At 41.0% G+C, this 14,254-nt stretch overlaps 1 protein-coding gene across 1 annotated transcript in view; it reads right to left on the bottom strand.

Annotated features, from left to right (window-relative positions):
- AHI1 (Abelson helper integration site 1) overlaps window positions 1-14,254 on the bottom strand; it is a 231,072-nt gene that overhangs the window by 79,096 nt on the left and 137,722 nt on the right. The window contains exon 19 of the mRNA XM_040429185.1: window positions 11,421-11,532. Within this exon, the coding sequence (XP_040285119.1) occupies window positions 11,421-11,532 (112 nt within the window). The remainder of the gene's footprint in view (window positions 1-11,420; window positions 11,533-14,254) is intronic.

A 14,254-nucleotide genomic window follows, 5' to 3' on the forward strand; every position in this document is an offset into this window, starting at 1 on the left:
AAAAGCTGTTATGCAGACGGATCCGTTCTGAACGGATGCAAGCGTTTGCATTATAGGTGCGGATCCGTCTGTGCAGATACCAGACGGATCCGCACCGAACGCAATTGTGAAAGTAGCCTTATACAAGTACTCACTCCATTCACTTGAATGGAATTCACTAGTGCTTTTAGGTACACTGCACCATCATTCCACAGGCGACAAGGTGTAGTGTGAAGACCAGGAAGTGACGCTCGCATGGAGCGCATCCTTGTCTCACAGCTGATCGGCAGGTGTCCCAGGTGTCCGACCCCCGCCTATCAGATATTGATGACCTATCCTGACGATAGGTCATCAATATGTATGGCTAGACAACCCCTTTAACCACGTCCACTTTCCTAATCACTTTTCAAATCTGGAATGAGTTGAATAAAAATGCAAAAAGTCACACATTTTTCACGCAGAAAGGTCTGAAAAGTTTGAAAAGACCTTTTTGGTAACTTTTTAAATCCGAACTTCTGGCGTGCAGGGTGCAATAAATTCCCCTATTAGTCTCCAGGTAAAGTAAGATAAGAAAGATAAATCAAAAGAATATATATTTTTAAATAAAATAAATATTCCCTGATCACATATTTAGGGTCCATTCACACGTCCGCAAAATGGGTCCGCATTCGTTCCGCAATTTTGCGGACCAGGTGCGGACCCATTCATTTTCAATGGGGCCGGAATGTGCTGTCCGCATCCGCATTTGCAGATCTGCACTTCCGTTCCGCAAAAAAATAGAACATGTCCTATTCTTGTCCACGGACAAGAAAAGGCATTTTCTATGAGAGTGCCGTCGATGTGCAGTCTGCAAAATCCGGAACGCACATTGCCAGTTTCCGTGTTTTGCTGATCCGCAAAACACATACGGACGTGTGAATGGACCCTTACTGTGATTGAATGAAGGCATGGGATTCAGATTATACATGGATTGTTTGTCAGCCATTAGGTACAGATAGTCCTGTTTTTTTCATCGAGTATGTTCATGAATAACTAGATCTATCTCAGAAATTAGATGTCATCATTTGGTTCAATATACACATGGCATTTGTTTTAAAAAAAAAAAAAAAGTGTCAGAATCTTGTAATCTCTCATGTAGTAGCAGAATGGGCTTATGTATAATCAGAAGTGGAAATCCCCCGTACAGTATCGTTTGAAGTAAATACAGTCATAAATGTAATTAGTCTTCACAGCTGCCAGTTTACTTCAGCACATGCTCATTCTTGCTGATCTTAAATGTTTAGCTCATCCCTTCTAGGGAAGCATTAGGAAATTCCGATATTAATATTGAACTTAAATGATCTACAGCACATACCATGCACAGCTGTGGAACTGTCCGCAAGACTCCATGTGCAATGGTATAGGTAAAGAAGTATTATGGCAAAGTACATTTCCAGGTCCAATATAAAACATAAGGAATGCTATGACACTGTCTTGCTCCGCAATATGCAATTTCAAATAATACACCTTTACATCATGTTTTGGTTTTAGAGTACGGTAATAAACAGTATCCATAGCCTGCAGCATTTTATGCACACAACAGTAACAGGGCCGCAGTTATGAGAGGAGAGGCAGCATCTGCCGCCTTAATGCCAGAGAAAGCCCAAAGGACTACGTGGTACAAAAAGTTGTCCCATGTTTGGAAAAAATAAAAAAAAATACTGCACATAATTGGTGCTGCCACATTCATAAAGACACAAACTAAAAAATTGCTGTTTTTTGTCTCCCAGAATAAAAAGCTATCAAAAAACTGCATGCACCCCAAAATGGTCCCAATGAAAAATACTCACTATGAAAAAAAAACAAGCCTTCATACAGGTCTGCAAGCCTTCATACAGGTCTGTTGATGAAAAAAATAAAAATGTTATAGAGATGAGTGAATCAATTCGTTCACCAAACAGAGTTCCAGAGAAGTGAGGGGCTGTCCCCACTAGTCTAGAGGCCACCCCCTGCCGCTTGATTGACAGGGCCGGTCATCTCACCCAACCCTGCTTCGAGTAGTGATGAAGGCGCAAAGGCGAAACTATGCATGCGCTTGCACTGCTACTGCAGACTAGTGATACAGGCACGAAACTGTCAGGGCCAGGCGAGATGTCTGGACGTCAATCAAGCGGCAGGGAGGAGCCTCTTGAGCAACAGAGACAGCCCCTCGCTGCTCAAGACTGGTTTTTGATGAACAAATAGGTTTGTATTAATCGATTTGCTCATCTCTAGTCTTGTATTGCAGAGACCAAAAACATTTTGTTTCTAAAAAAAAAAAAAAGAGGGGGGGGGGTTATTGTGCAAAAGTAGTAAAACACAAGCTATACATTTCGTATTGCCACAGAGAATGTAGTAAAAGTAAAAAAAAAAAAGAAAACAGAATTGCTCTAATTTATTCATTTGCCTTCCAAAAACACAGAGAATAAAAACTATGAAAAAGTCATATGCACCCTAGAATTGTACCTATTACATCTACAGATTGTCCTGCAAAAGCAAGCTCTCATACAACTATGATAGAAAAATAAAAATGTAATGGATCTTGTGGGGACAAAGAACAAGTTTTTCTTTTCCCGCATTTTTGTAATAAAATATATATATAAAAAAAACATATAAATACGAAATTGTCACAGATGTATTGGCCCTCAAAATAAAGTGATCGTGTCATTTATCCAGCACAGTGAAAGCTGTAAAAAAGTTTTTAAAAAAAGAAGCCAGAATTGCTGTTTTTAGTTCATCTACCTAAAAAAAAAAAAAAAATGAGGCTACTTTCCCACTAGCGGCAGGACGGATCCGACAGACTGTTCACCCTGTCGGATTCGTCCTGCCGCCGGACCGCCGCTCCATCCCCATTGACTATAATGGGGACAGGGGCGGAGCTCCGGCGCAGCACGGCGATGCACGGCGAAAGGCCGCCGAACTAAAAGTACTGCATGTCTGACTTTTTAGTCCGGCGGTCTCTCACCGGGAACTGCCGTGATGCGCTGGAGCTCCGCCCCTATTATAGTCAATGGGGACGGAGTGGCAGTCCGGCGGCACGGCGAAATATCGGCAGGACGGATCCGACAGGGTGAACAGCCTGTCGGATCTGTCCTGCCTCTAGTGTGAAAGTACCCTAAATAAAAGCAGTCAAAAAGTTGTATTTACCACAAAATGGTTCCAATAAAAGCTACAACTCGTCCAGAAAAAAACAGCCATATAGAGCTCTATTGACGGAAAAATAAAAATGTTATGGCTCTTGGAATGCAGTAACAGAAAATCTACTGTATTCTACAGAATATAGTTATAATGTTCTTTATACCAAAGAATGAATGCTGCAAAAACAAAACACAAAAAAATACTAAAAGTTAACAATATACACTACTCACAAAAAGCTAGGGATATTTGGATTTCAGGTGAAATTTATAGAAAACGTAAAAAGTTCCCGATACAGTAATATTATATCATGAAAGTAGGGCATTTAAATAGAAGCATACAATGGTGATTTCCTCATCTCAACAGTGGTGGGTATACCCCCACAAAAAATATCAATGTCTCAATAACTTGTCATCTGGCCTTGAGCATCAATTACAGCTTGACAATGACGTCTCATGCTGTTCACAAGCCGACTTATTGTCTGCTGAGCCATGGCATGCCACTCTTTTTGAAGGGTGGCCCTCAGGTCATTGAGGTTCTGGGGTACGAGCCTCTAAAAGGCGATTCAGCTGATCCCACAGGTTTTCAATGGCATTCAGGTCTAGAGAAAGTGTAGGCCACTCCATTTGAGGTACCCCAGTCTCCAGCAGCCGTTCCCAAATGATGCAAACTTGATGAGCTAGCGCATTGTCGTCCATGAAGATGAAATTAGGCCTGTGTTGTTCATGCAGAGGCACAATGACTGGATTAATTATGTTATTCAAGTAGTATGGGCTTTTCACTGTACCAGTCACAAGGTGTAGGGCAGTTCTGCCCACACTGTAACACCACACAAGACCACCAAAAGCTTGTTTGTGGCTGATGCATAATGCTCTCCTTGACTTCTCCATCGTTGGCAGACATAATTTCTGCTCAGGGTGAATTGACTTTCATCAGTGAACATCACTGAGGCCCACTGGTCCCTCGTCCAGCATAGCTGCTGCCTGGCCCATGCAATGACACCTGTGCCTCAGGCACCCTTGCAGGTCATCTAGCATGCAGACCACGCTGATGTAAATGGTTTCAAATGGTCTGCCGTGACACTTGGGTGCCTCTCACCTCCCTTAAATGTGCCTGGAGTTGTGTGGCATTCATCATCTGATTCCGCAGGGCATTGTTCACAATGAAGCGGTCATCAATGTGGGATGTGGCCAAAGGAGGTCCACTTTGCTTCTTTTCTGTGACTCTTCCAGTTTCTCTGTATCTCTTTTGCAACCTGCTGATGACACTCTGTGACACTCTTAGCTCAGTGGCCACTTCTGTTTGAGAACATCCTGCTGGAAGCCTTGCAATGGTGGGTACTATTGATAAATTGTTGGGTGTTGACTTGGTCTCATGATGTCAAAAAGTGAAAAGCATGATGAGGAGGACTGTTTAAATACCAATTGTAATTGAACTAAGAAATTTATTGGGCGATTAATGTTAAACACCTGTTGTGAATTTTTGCCATTAGGCTCCTTGCAAGTTGTGCAAAAAGTAGTCCATTTTAGGTTCATACATAAATTTCATTCACAAGCCAAATACCCCTAACCTTTTGTGTGTAGTGTATGTATGTACCATCAAAAAATAACACTCATTCCACAACAACAAAAAAAACAAGCAATCTTACAGCTTACATCAATGGAAAAATAGAAAAGTTATGGCTCTTGGAATTAACCAGGAAAAAAAAATTTGGTTATTAAGGCCCAAAATAGGCCAGTCATCAGATGGTTAATGCAACTAATGTAACAAACATCAATGCACTTAGGCTAGTTGCACACAAGCATAAGAACAGCCTGCCGGACCACTGCATACTCCAGAATTTCCGAAGGTTTGTTAGGCTCCATCCAGCTCCATTCAGTATAATGGGGACTGCAGCACACAGCAGTTTTCTTCCGGCCACATTTTAGCAAATATGCGGAAGAAAACTGATGAATGAGGACAGACGGAGCCTTACAAACCGCAGGCAATACCAGAGTGCTGCTGGAACTCTGACGCTAGACTGCAACTAGCCTTAAAGAAGTAGGGAAGAATTTATCATGAAGGATAATATACACTGCCTGTCCAAAAAAAAAAGTCGCCACCTCGATTTAACTAAGGGTACTTTCACACTAGCGGCAGGACGGATCGGACAGGCTGTTCACCCTGTCGGATCCGTCCTGCCGCTATTTCGTCGTGTCGGTGCTCCGTCAATGGGGACGGAGCGGCGGTCCGGCGAAATAGCGGCAGGACGGATCCGACTGGGTGAACAGCCTGTCGGATCCGTCCTGCGAATAGTGTGAAAGTACCCTAAGCAAATAGTTATGAGCCTCCTATTGGATAATTACTGCATGGGCGATTATCTTTCAGCTGGCAACAAGTTATTTAACCCCAACTGGTGCAATAAGTTGCTTCTCATTTCTTAAACAACTATGTCGAAAGACACATCTCGTGGTCGTGGTAAAGATATTAGTCTGTTTGAGAAGGGTCAAATCATTGGCGTGCATCAAGCAGAGAAAACATCTAAGGAGATTGCAGAAACTACTAAAATTGGGTTAAGAACTGTCAAACGCATTATCAAAAACTGGAAGAATAGTGGGAACCCATTGTATTCGAGGAAGAAATATGGCTGGAAAAAAATCATGAATGATCGTGATCAGCGATCACTTAAACGTTTGGTGAAATCAAATCGAAGAAAAACAACAGTAGAACTCAGGGCTATGTTTAATAGTGAAAGTAAGAGCATTTCCACATGCACAATGCGAAGGGAACTCAAGGGATTGGGACTGAACAGCTGTGTAGACGTAAGGAAACCACTAATCAGTGAGGCAAACCAGAAAAAAAGGCTTCACTTTGCTAGGGAGCATAAAGATTGGCCTCTGGAGCAATGGAAGAAGGTCATGTGGTCTGATGAGTCCAGATTTACCCTGTACCAGAGTGATGGGCGCATCAGGGTATGAAGAGAGGCAGATGAAGTGATGCACCCATCATGCCTAGTGCCTACTGTACAAGTCTGTGGGGGCAGTGCTATGATCTGGGGTTGCTGCAGTTGGTCAGGTCTAGGTTCAGCAACAATATGTGCTCCAAGAATGAGGTCAGCTGACTTCCTGAACATACTGAATGACCAGGTTATTCCATCAATGGATTTTTTTTTTCCCTGATGGCACGGGCATATTCCAAGATGACAATGCCAGGATTCATCGGGCTCAAATTGTGAAAGATTGGTTCAGGGAGCATGAGACATCATTTTCACACATGGATTCGCCACCACAGAGTCCAGACCTTAACCCCACTAAGAATCTTTTTTATTTTTTTTGGTGGCGACTGGTACCTCCCTTCGACGGATGTTGTTATCTGCACGTCGGGGAGATGCAAAGAAAGCCATGGAGCAATCCAGAAGATAATTGGTGTTGGGGGATCAGGTATGTATTGTCATTATCACGGGTCCGGGCATTGTGTTTTTTTTTTTTCAGTTTTGGATAACCCGTTTAATAGGCAGCTTGGAATGGCCTTCAAAGAATGTTTGCCCTCTATCGTACAATAAATCTCACGCTTTATTTTAGCTATCAGCGTTCTATGTTTCTATATTTTTAGGTTCTGTCAGCAAACGTATGCCTATGATTCACCTTAAACTGGCTGCATCTGCCAACATCATGTCAACATCATGTCAATGGCAGCTTTTATATAAAGCTGCCGTTACCCATCATGTTCCTTCATCTATCACATTAGTCAGCATCCACGCAAAATGTTGTCCTATTTAATCAGAATTAATTGATTCATACACAAATCCTGTGTGAGGAATTATATGTTTACTGCAGCTACCATTATTTGCTACAAGCGCAGTAATGACAATCTGCCATGAAAAGATTGCCACAGATTTTTAGAATCTGGACAATTCAAGCGATGAAAATGTATTATAGGTGTTTTAACCAAATATGGAACACACTTTTAGAATTATTGCACAAAATATAGTAGAAAGTAGAAAACTAGAAATAAAATAATTATATTCTAGACACCTATCACATTAATCCTAGCAGTCACTATAAATGTCATTTTATGGCATGAAATGTTTTCAGTGGTTTAAAGTTCTAGGACCATGTTAGAACCAATGATGTACCGTATATTGCTCTTTTTGAGAATTCTTAAACGTTTAAAGCCTGGCTTTTCTACCACGCACTGGATCTTTTTGAACTGTAACTTTATTAAACCTTCAGGCCCATGTTTTGGCATCTAACTAATAAGGGGGTGGGGGTGAGTCAAACATTACAACATTATGTGGATATTTTCTCATGGGAATTATTATTATTTTTTTTCCCATTTTGTATTCAGAATTGTTTAAGTAATCTATTTTCCAAAGTCCTGATTTTCAGGTTGTCGGACTCATATTATTTTTTTTTCCTGAATGGCTGAAGGGTGTTCCAGCTTTACACAATTGTTTACATTTCCTAAGCTTGGATGACAGTGAAAAGCTAGATAGACAAGTCAATTAAAGAAGGAAATTCATCTAGTATGGACATGGAAAAAAGCTACATAAAAGGTAGCTTAGCAAGTGCACTGAAACCACTATAAGGAGATGGCTTTTGACAGAGAAGTTCGGGTGAATGGGAGAAGTTCTGCAGTAACCAGCTCTGTCCACTACAGTTCCAGCACCTGAGCTACTCAGAAACAAGTGATCAGTGGGGGGTTTAGGGTTTCTAAGACAGACCCATGCTGATCTGATATTGATGGCCGGTATGTATTTTGTGGTCACCGAAAAACGGATCAGAAAAAATACGGATGACGTCTGTGTACATTTCGTATTTTGCGGTACAGAACAGCTGGCCCCATATAGAACAGTACTATCCTTGTCCGTAATGCGGACAATAACAGAACATGTTCTATTTCTTTGCAGAACGGACATACAGAAACAGAATCCACACAAAGTAACTTCAATTTTTTTTGCAGACCCATTGAAATGAATGCTTCCGCATACAGTTCACAAAACAAACGAAGCGGACACGGAAGGAATGTTGCTGCCTTTCCCCGGCAAGCTGCCTTGTGTGTGCTTTCCTCCCTATCTGCAGCTGGGTAAGCTGCCTCCTTGAATTCTCTCATTCCTATCCACCCATGTGTTACGTACAACCGCCTTCTGCTATCTCCACAATTTTGCGGAACAGGTGCGGACCCATTCATTTTCAATGGAGCCGGAATGTGCTGTCCGCATTTGCGGATTGGCACTTCCGGATCTGCACTTCCGTTCCGCAAAAAAAAGAACATGTCCTATTCTTGTCCGCAATTGCGGACAAGAAAAGGCATTTTCTATGAGAGTGTCGGCGATGTGCGGTCCGCAAAATGCAGAACGCACATTGCCGGTGTTCGTATTTTGCGTATCTCTAAAACACATATGGACGTGTGAATGGACCCTAATATTGAGAGAAGGCAGAATGAGGTCTAAGAGGGCTGTCAGAAACAGGAGCAGTGCGCTGAAAGATTTTTATCAAATTCTGCAGCACCCACAGCTAGGGGAAGGATTTACACACATTTTTAATAAAGACTATTTTGAAATTGGCTTAATTTTGCATTTAAAAAGCAAATGAACAGTAAAAAATAGAAAGATATAAAAAATAAAAAAAAAGGGGCCTGACAATCAAGGTAAGCGGGGGAGAAGGGGCTATACGGTAGCCAACCAGTGGACATACAGTGCATTCAAAAAGTCTTCAGATCCTTAAACTTTTTAAAAAATTTTATTATGTTGCGGCCTTGTGCTAAAATAGAAAAAAATCAAGTCCCCCCCCCATCATTTTGCACTCGACCCTCTTAATAAATTTTTTATTTTTTTTTATGAAAACTGAATTTTATAAATGTAAAAAAAATTGAAAATTAAAAAGGAAAAACCTAACATTTCCCATGTTCATAGGTATGAAATGATGCTTGAAATTTAATCTCTGTGGACCTCCTTTTTTCATTTTTATCTTTGAGATGTTTCTACACCTTGACTGGAATCCAACTTAAATTTAGATGATTGGACAGGATTTGGAAAGATACACTCCTGTCTCTATATACGATCTCAAAGTTGAAAATGCATATCAGAGCAAAAACCAAGCCATGAGGAGGAAATAACTGACAGTAGAGCTCACAGATAGGATTGTGGTGAGGCACAGATCTGGGGAATGATCCAAGAATAGTATCCATAATGGAAGATGTTTTGAACGCGGGGAGGGGGAGGGCCTTGGTAAGAAAGGAGACCAAGAACCCAATGGTCACGCTGGCTGAGCTCCAAATATGCTATGTGCAGATGAGAGAAACTTCCAGAAGGTCAACCATCACTGGAGCACCACCAATGTGGCAGAAAATCCCCAAATCATGGAGGCTGTAATTGTTGGCAAAAGTGCTTCAACTAAGTAAAGGGTCTGAATGCAAGATTTTAGTTTCTCCTATCTTAACAAAGATTTATAATATTCTCTTTCACTTTGTCAATATGGAGTATTGAGTGCTGAATGATAGGAAACATGTTTTTTTATTTTAGCACAAGGCCACAACATAACAAAATGTGAAAAAAGTGAAAGGTTCTGAAGACTTTCCGAATGCACTGTATATACCTGTGCCCAGCTCTTTTTAAAACCATGTTTTCTCTGAAATACCGGGGCAAAGGGCCAGATTTATGAAAACAGTACAGCTTTCATTTTGCAAGAGCAGAACACTAAAGTTGTGCTGTGATGGTTTGCTATGAAAAACAAAGCTATTTTTCTTTTTCTTTTAGACATAATCTCCCCATATTTTTCTTGTAATGAGGGAGCTTATTAGTATTTCACGCTGCCCATGGTTAAAGGAAATCCAACACCAGTTTTCTGCTGCCCTCACTTTTAAATCCTAACATCTCCAGCACATGCCAATGAGTCCCCATATTCATGAGCTCTCGGCTCCCCCCGCCCACCTGCCTCTGATTGACAGTTTGTTTTCCCTATGAATCAGCAGAAGGTGGGCGGGGACAGCCAGGAGCTCATGAATATGCGGACTCATTGGCATGAGCTGGAGCTGTTCAGTACAAGACTTTGGCAAAATGGTTGGGGCAATGAAAGAAAGTGAGATCTGACACTAGATTAGCATGCCCTTAGGACACCATAAAACTGGTGACAAATTCCCTTTAAAGTATTTATTTAGCTTCCCAAAAAGAGAAATTCAGGCCACGCCAATTGGGGGGCTGTAGACAGGACCCTTTGGTCCAGTTCCAATGCAATGAACAACCTTGTTTAGAACTTTTTGCAAATTGATACACATCTGCATTGACATTTGAATTATGAGAAATTAATTCCAGCACACTATTCAAATGCGCAAACACAGCAGGACTTGTCAATCACTGAAATTCTTTGATGGGAACATGTTCAAGTTTGCAAACCAGCAGTATAAATAGCATGTGGCCTGAGCAGTGTGTTTCTGCCATCTAGTGTCAGAAATCTCAAAATTGCTATATATTATATATATACATTTTAATACTTTGATAAATTATTATGCATGCAGTGATCCATACACTATACAACATATTACAGCATATGAGGGTTTACACAATGTTTACTCACAATGGACATAATCTATATGCCCGAGGATATGTAAAAACTGCAGTAACCCATCAGCTTATTGATGGTACAGTATCTTAGTTGTGACCACAAATTCACTTTTGTTTTTGCTACAAAACGTAAACAAACTGCAATGGGAAGTACAGTTTGGTGGAGGATGGGGACAAGTACATATTTCCTATAAATTACAAAGTTGTATATATTTCCATATGGTATGGATCCATGCACAACATTGTAATAACAAGAATTATACGTCATATTTTCTATTTCTTAAAAGATTTTATTAAAAAAAAAAAAAAAAAAAGTACCTATTGTCTCCAACATGTTAACTAAACAACTTAGATTATTAAAGGGGTTTTCTGGATGTTTAATATTGATGAGCTATCATCCTCAGAATGACACCTGGCACCACTGCCCTTCAGCTGTTTGAGGGGGCTGCCAAGCACTGGACCGCATCTGTGCTGGTTATTGCAGCTCAGCCCAATTTACTTGAATTGGACTGAGCTAGGCCTAGGCCGTGTGACAGATGAACATGATGTCACCAGCTTAGGAACAGGCCGCAAACCCTGACCAGAGATGATCAGCAGAAGTTCCGTGAATTGGACCCCCACCGATCTGATATTGATGGCCTATCCTGAGGATACGCCATCAATATCAAAATCTCAGACAACCCCTTCAACAATAATTCTTTTTTCGTAATGCTAACCAGAACAATGTCCCAGAATAAAGTAGTCTTACCATATGTATTGGAACCAAGGGGCTGCAACTGTGTGCTGGATGTTCCAATAAGTCTGAGTTTAGAATGAGGGGACAACAAAGAAGGGGCAGGTAGCAAGCCACTGGATCCACTCTGTAAAAAGTAGAATAAAGAATATTTGATATCTATATTGTAGTTTACAAGTTTTTTTCCTACCAATTCCAAAACATCACTTTTAGATATCATATTAAGGCTTTGCAAAGTATGAGTTAAAGCCATGATCTTAAAAGAAAATATGAAATCATACAGTGGTGCAAGTACAGAAGCTGCCGTTACAGTTTCAAGATTATGAATCTAGTCGTCTTGAGGGGCCCAAAGACCCAAGTTCTTTATAGAAAATTTTAGTGCAATACTATATGGAAGTGCAGGGTTATAATCATGCACAAACAGCATCTCCTCTTCTTTGTATGCACATTAAATGGGAGACAAAATAACAGCTAGTCTCTGCCCACTCTAAAGCGGACAATTCGATATGGAGCCGGAGGTTGAAAACGTGATAAATTCTAAATAAAAGTCACAGACTAGTCAGAAATAGTATTATTCCTCATATACACATGTTTATGAGACCGTAAAACTGGACTTCTCCGTTTCCCAAGTATTAAGTGTCTCTTGATACTCGCAAAACACTATGACTTACAGGAAAGCTGAACTGCACAACTGGACGGTCGCAAGAAACAAATATTAATCAATACTAGCAGACAATAATATACTGATAAAAGCTCACAGGAACCAAATGATGGTAACCACGGATGGAGGAGATGAGAGTCCGGCAATGGAGTAGATGAGAAATGTATTGGCATTCAGGTAGGAAGTGGATGAATGATAGTGAACAAAAATAAAGGTATGCCAGACTGAAGAGAAAAAGACATATTAGGGAAATTCATCCTAGACTGGCGTTTTACGCCAGTCTATAGCATTCCTACGCTGCTAGAGGAGGCACCCGATTTATGACAAGGTGCATGCCTTGTCATGAATTAGGCGCATCCTCTGGCAGTCCATTCCCCTAGGAGCTGGCATAGATATCAGTCTTCTTTTAAGCCAGAAAATTAGTCTAAAAGAAAATAAATGTGCCGGCCTGCCCAGCCCCCTCCCTTACCATGGCCTTTTTCACGAAAGTGGAGAGGACAGCGTAGAAATGCCAACTGCGCCTAAATTTAAGCGCAATGGCATTTAAAGGGTTTCTGTCACCAGAATTAACCTTTTAAACTGTCTGACATTAGCGATATGATAATGTCAGCAGACCCTAACTCTCCTAATCTTATGCTTATGGATGCACAATTTTAACTTTGAGGACATGCTAATTAACCTCTTGGAGCAGAGGGGGAAGTTTTTCCTGCTCCTAGAGGCTCCGTTCGCCCACCTGAAGTCACGTCCTGCCGTCCTTGATTGACGGGCCAGCGTTAGTCTTCTCCCCCCACATAGATCACACTTGCAGAATGAAAGAGAGCAGTTATTAACCCATATCAGAAGACTGCTAAAGTGCTAATTGTACCTACTTGGTCTCTCAGTCTGGTTTCTGAGACCATATGTAAAGGTGAGCTTTTGAGATCTGTTAATGTGGTGCAGTGCTGCATGGCAGCTATTGCTGTAGTATTGTGCCTGTGAGTTGTTGGGGCCCATAGCCAAGCAGTGGTCAACATGCTACAGCAAACTAGTTTAGGGACCCACTACCTTGGCTTGATTAGGGTAGAGTTGCTGATTGTGGGCCTTTACATATTTAGGCCTCACTCCATGCTGGTTGCTGGGTATAGTGTTTGCCCCATGCATTTCCTCCCAGATTCTGTTCAGTTCTTGCTCTAGTTAAGTATGTTTACCTTGTATTCTGGGATCTGTATTCCATGGAGGTTAATTTGTTTGCGGTGTTTGGTGCTATACTGTTGTGTTGTCATGGGTGACTTGCTGGGTTCATTTCAGATAGGGCCAAGTTTAGTATTGCTCAATTTCTGTTCTCGGTCATTCATCCGCTATCTGCTTGTATGCCATACCTCTTCCATCCACTCCACTGCCTGGTCATCTCCTCCATCCGTTGCTTGTCTTCTACCGGTAGATTAATCTTAGGACTTTGCTTTCCGTAAGTGTTGATAAAGGCTTTGTATACGTTGCTTTGTGACTGTCCTGTTTTTTTAAAATCCAGTTCTACTACTGTCCTGGGGGAATCTCAGTACAAAAGACACATATATGGGCATATATAGATCATATGGGAAGTCCAGAATTGTTTAAAGACATAGTAATCTTAGTGTATGTAAACTTTCGACATTGCAGAAAGTAATAAAAATGCCTTAAAACATTATCTCTTTCATTATTCTGGCATTTGGCAAATAATAATAATTATGGTAATCTAATTGACCAAAAGCCTGAAACATTTATTTTGATTTAATGTCAGATATTGAGAAAAATATACAGGGTGGGCCATTTATATGGATACACCTTAATAAAATGGGAATGGTTGGTGATATTAACTTCCTGTTTGTGGCACATTAGTATATGTGAGGGGGGAAACTTTTCAAGATGGGTGGTGACCATGGCGGCCATTTTGAAGTCGGCCATTTTGAATCCAACTTTTGTTTTTTCAATAGGAAGAGGGTCATGTGACACATCAAACTTATTGGGAATTTCACAAGAAAAACAATGGTGTGCTTGGTTTTAACGTAACTTTATTCTTTCATGAGTTATTTACAAGTTTCTGACCACTTATAAAATGTGTTCAATGTGCTGCCCATTGTGTTGGATTGTCAATGCAACCCTCTTCTCCCACTCTTCACACACTGATAGCAACACCGCAGGAGAAAAGCACAGGCCTCCAGTATCCGTAGTT

The sequence above is a fragment of the Bufo bufo genome, chromosome 4 (genome assembly GCF_905171765.1).
Source record: "Bufo bufo chromosome 4, aBufBuf1.1, whole genome shotgun sequence".
Taxonomy (NCBI): domain Eukaryota; kingdom Metazoa; phylum Chordata; class Amphibia; order Anura; family Bufonidae; genus Bufo; species Bufo bufo.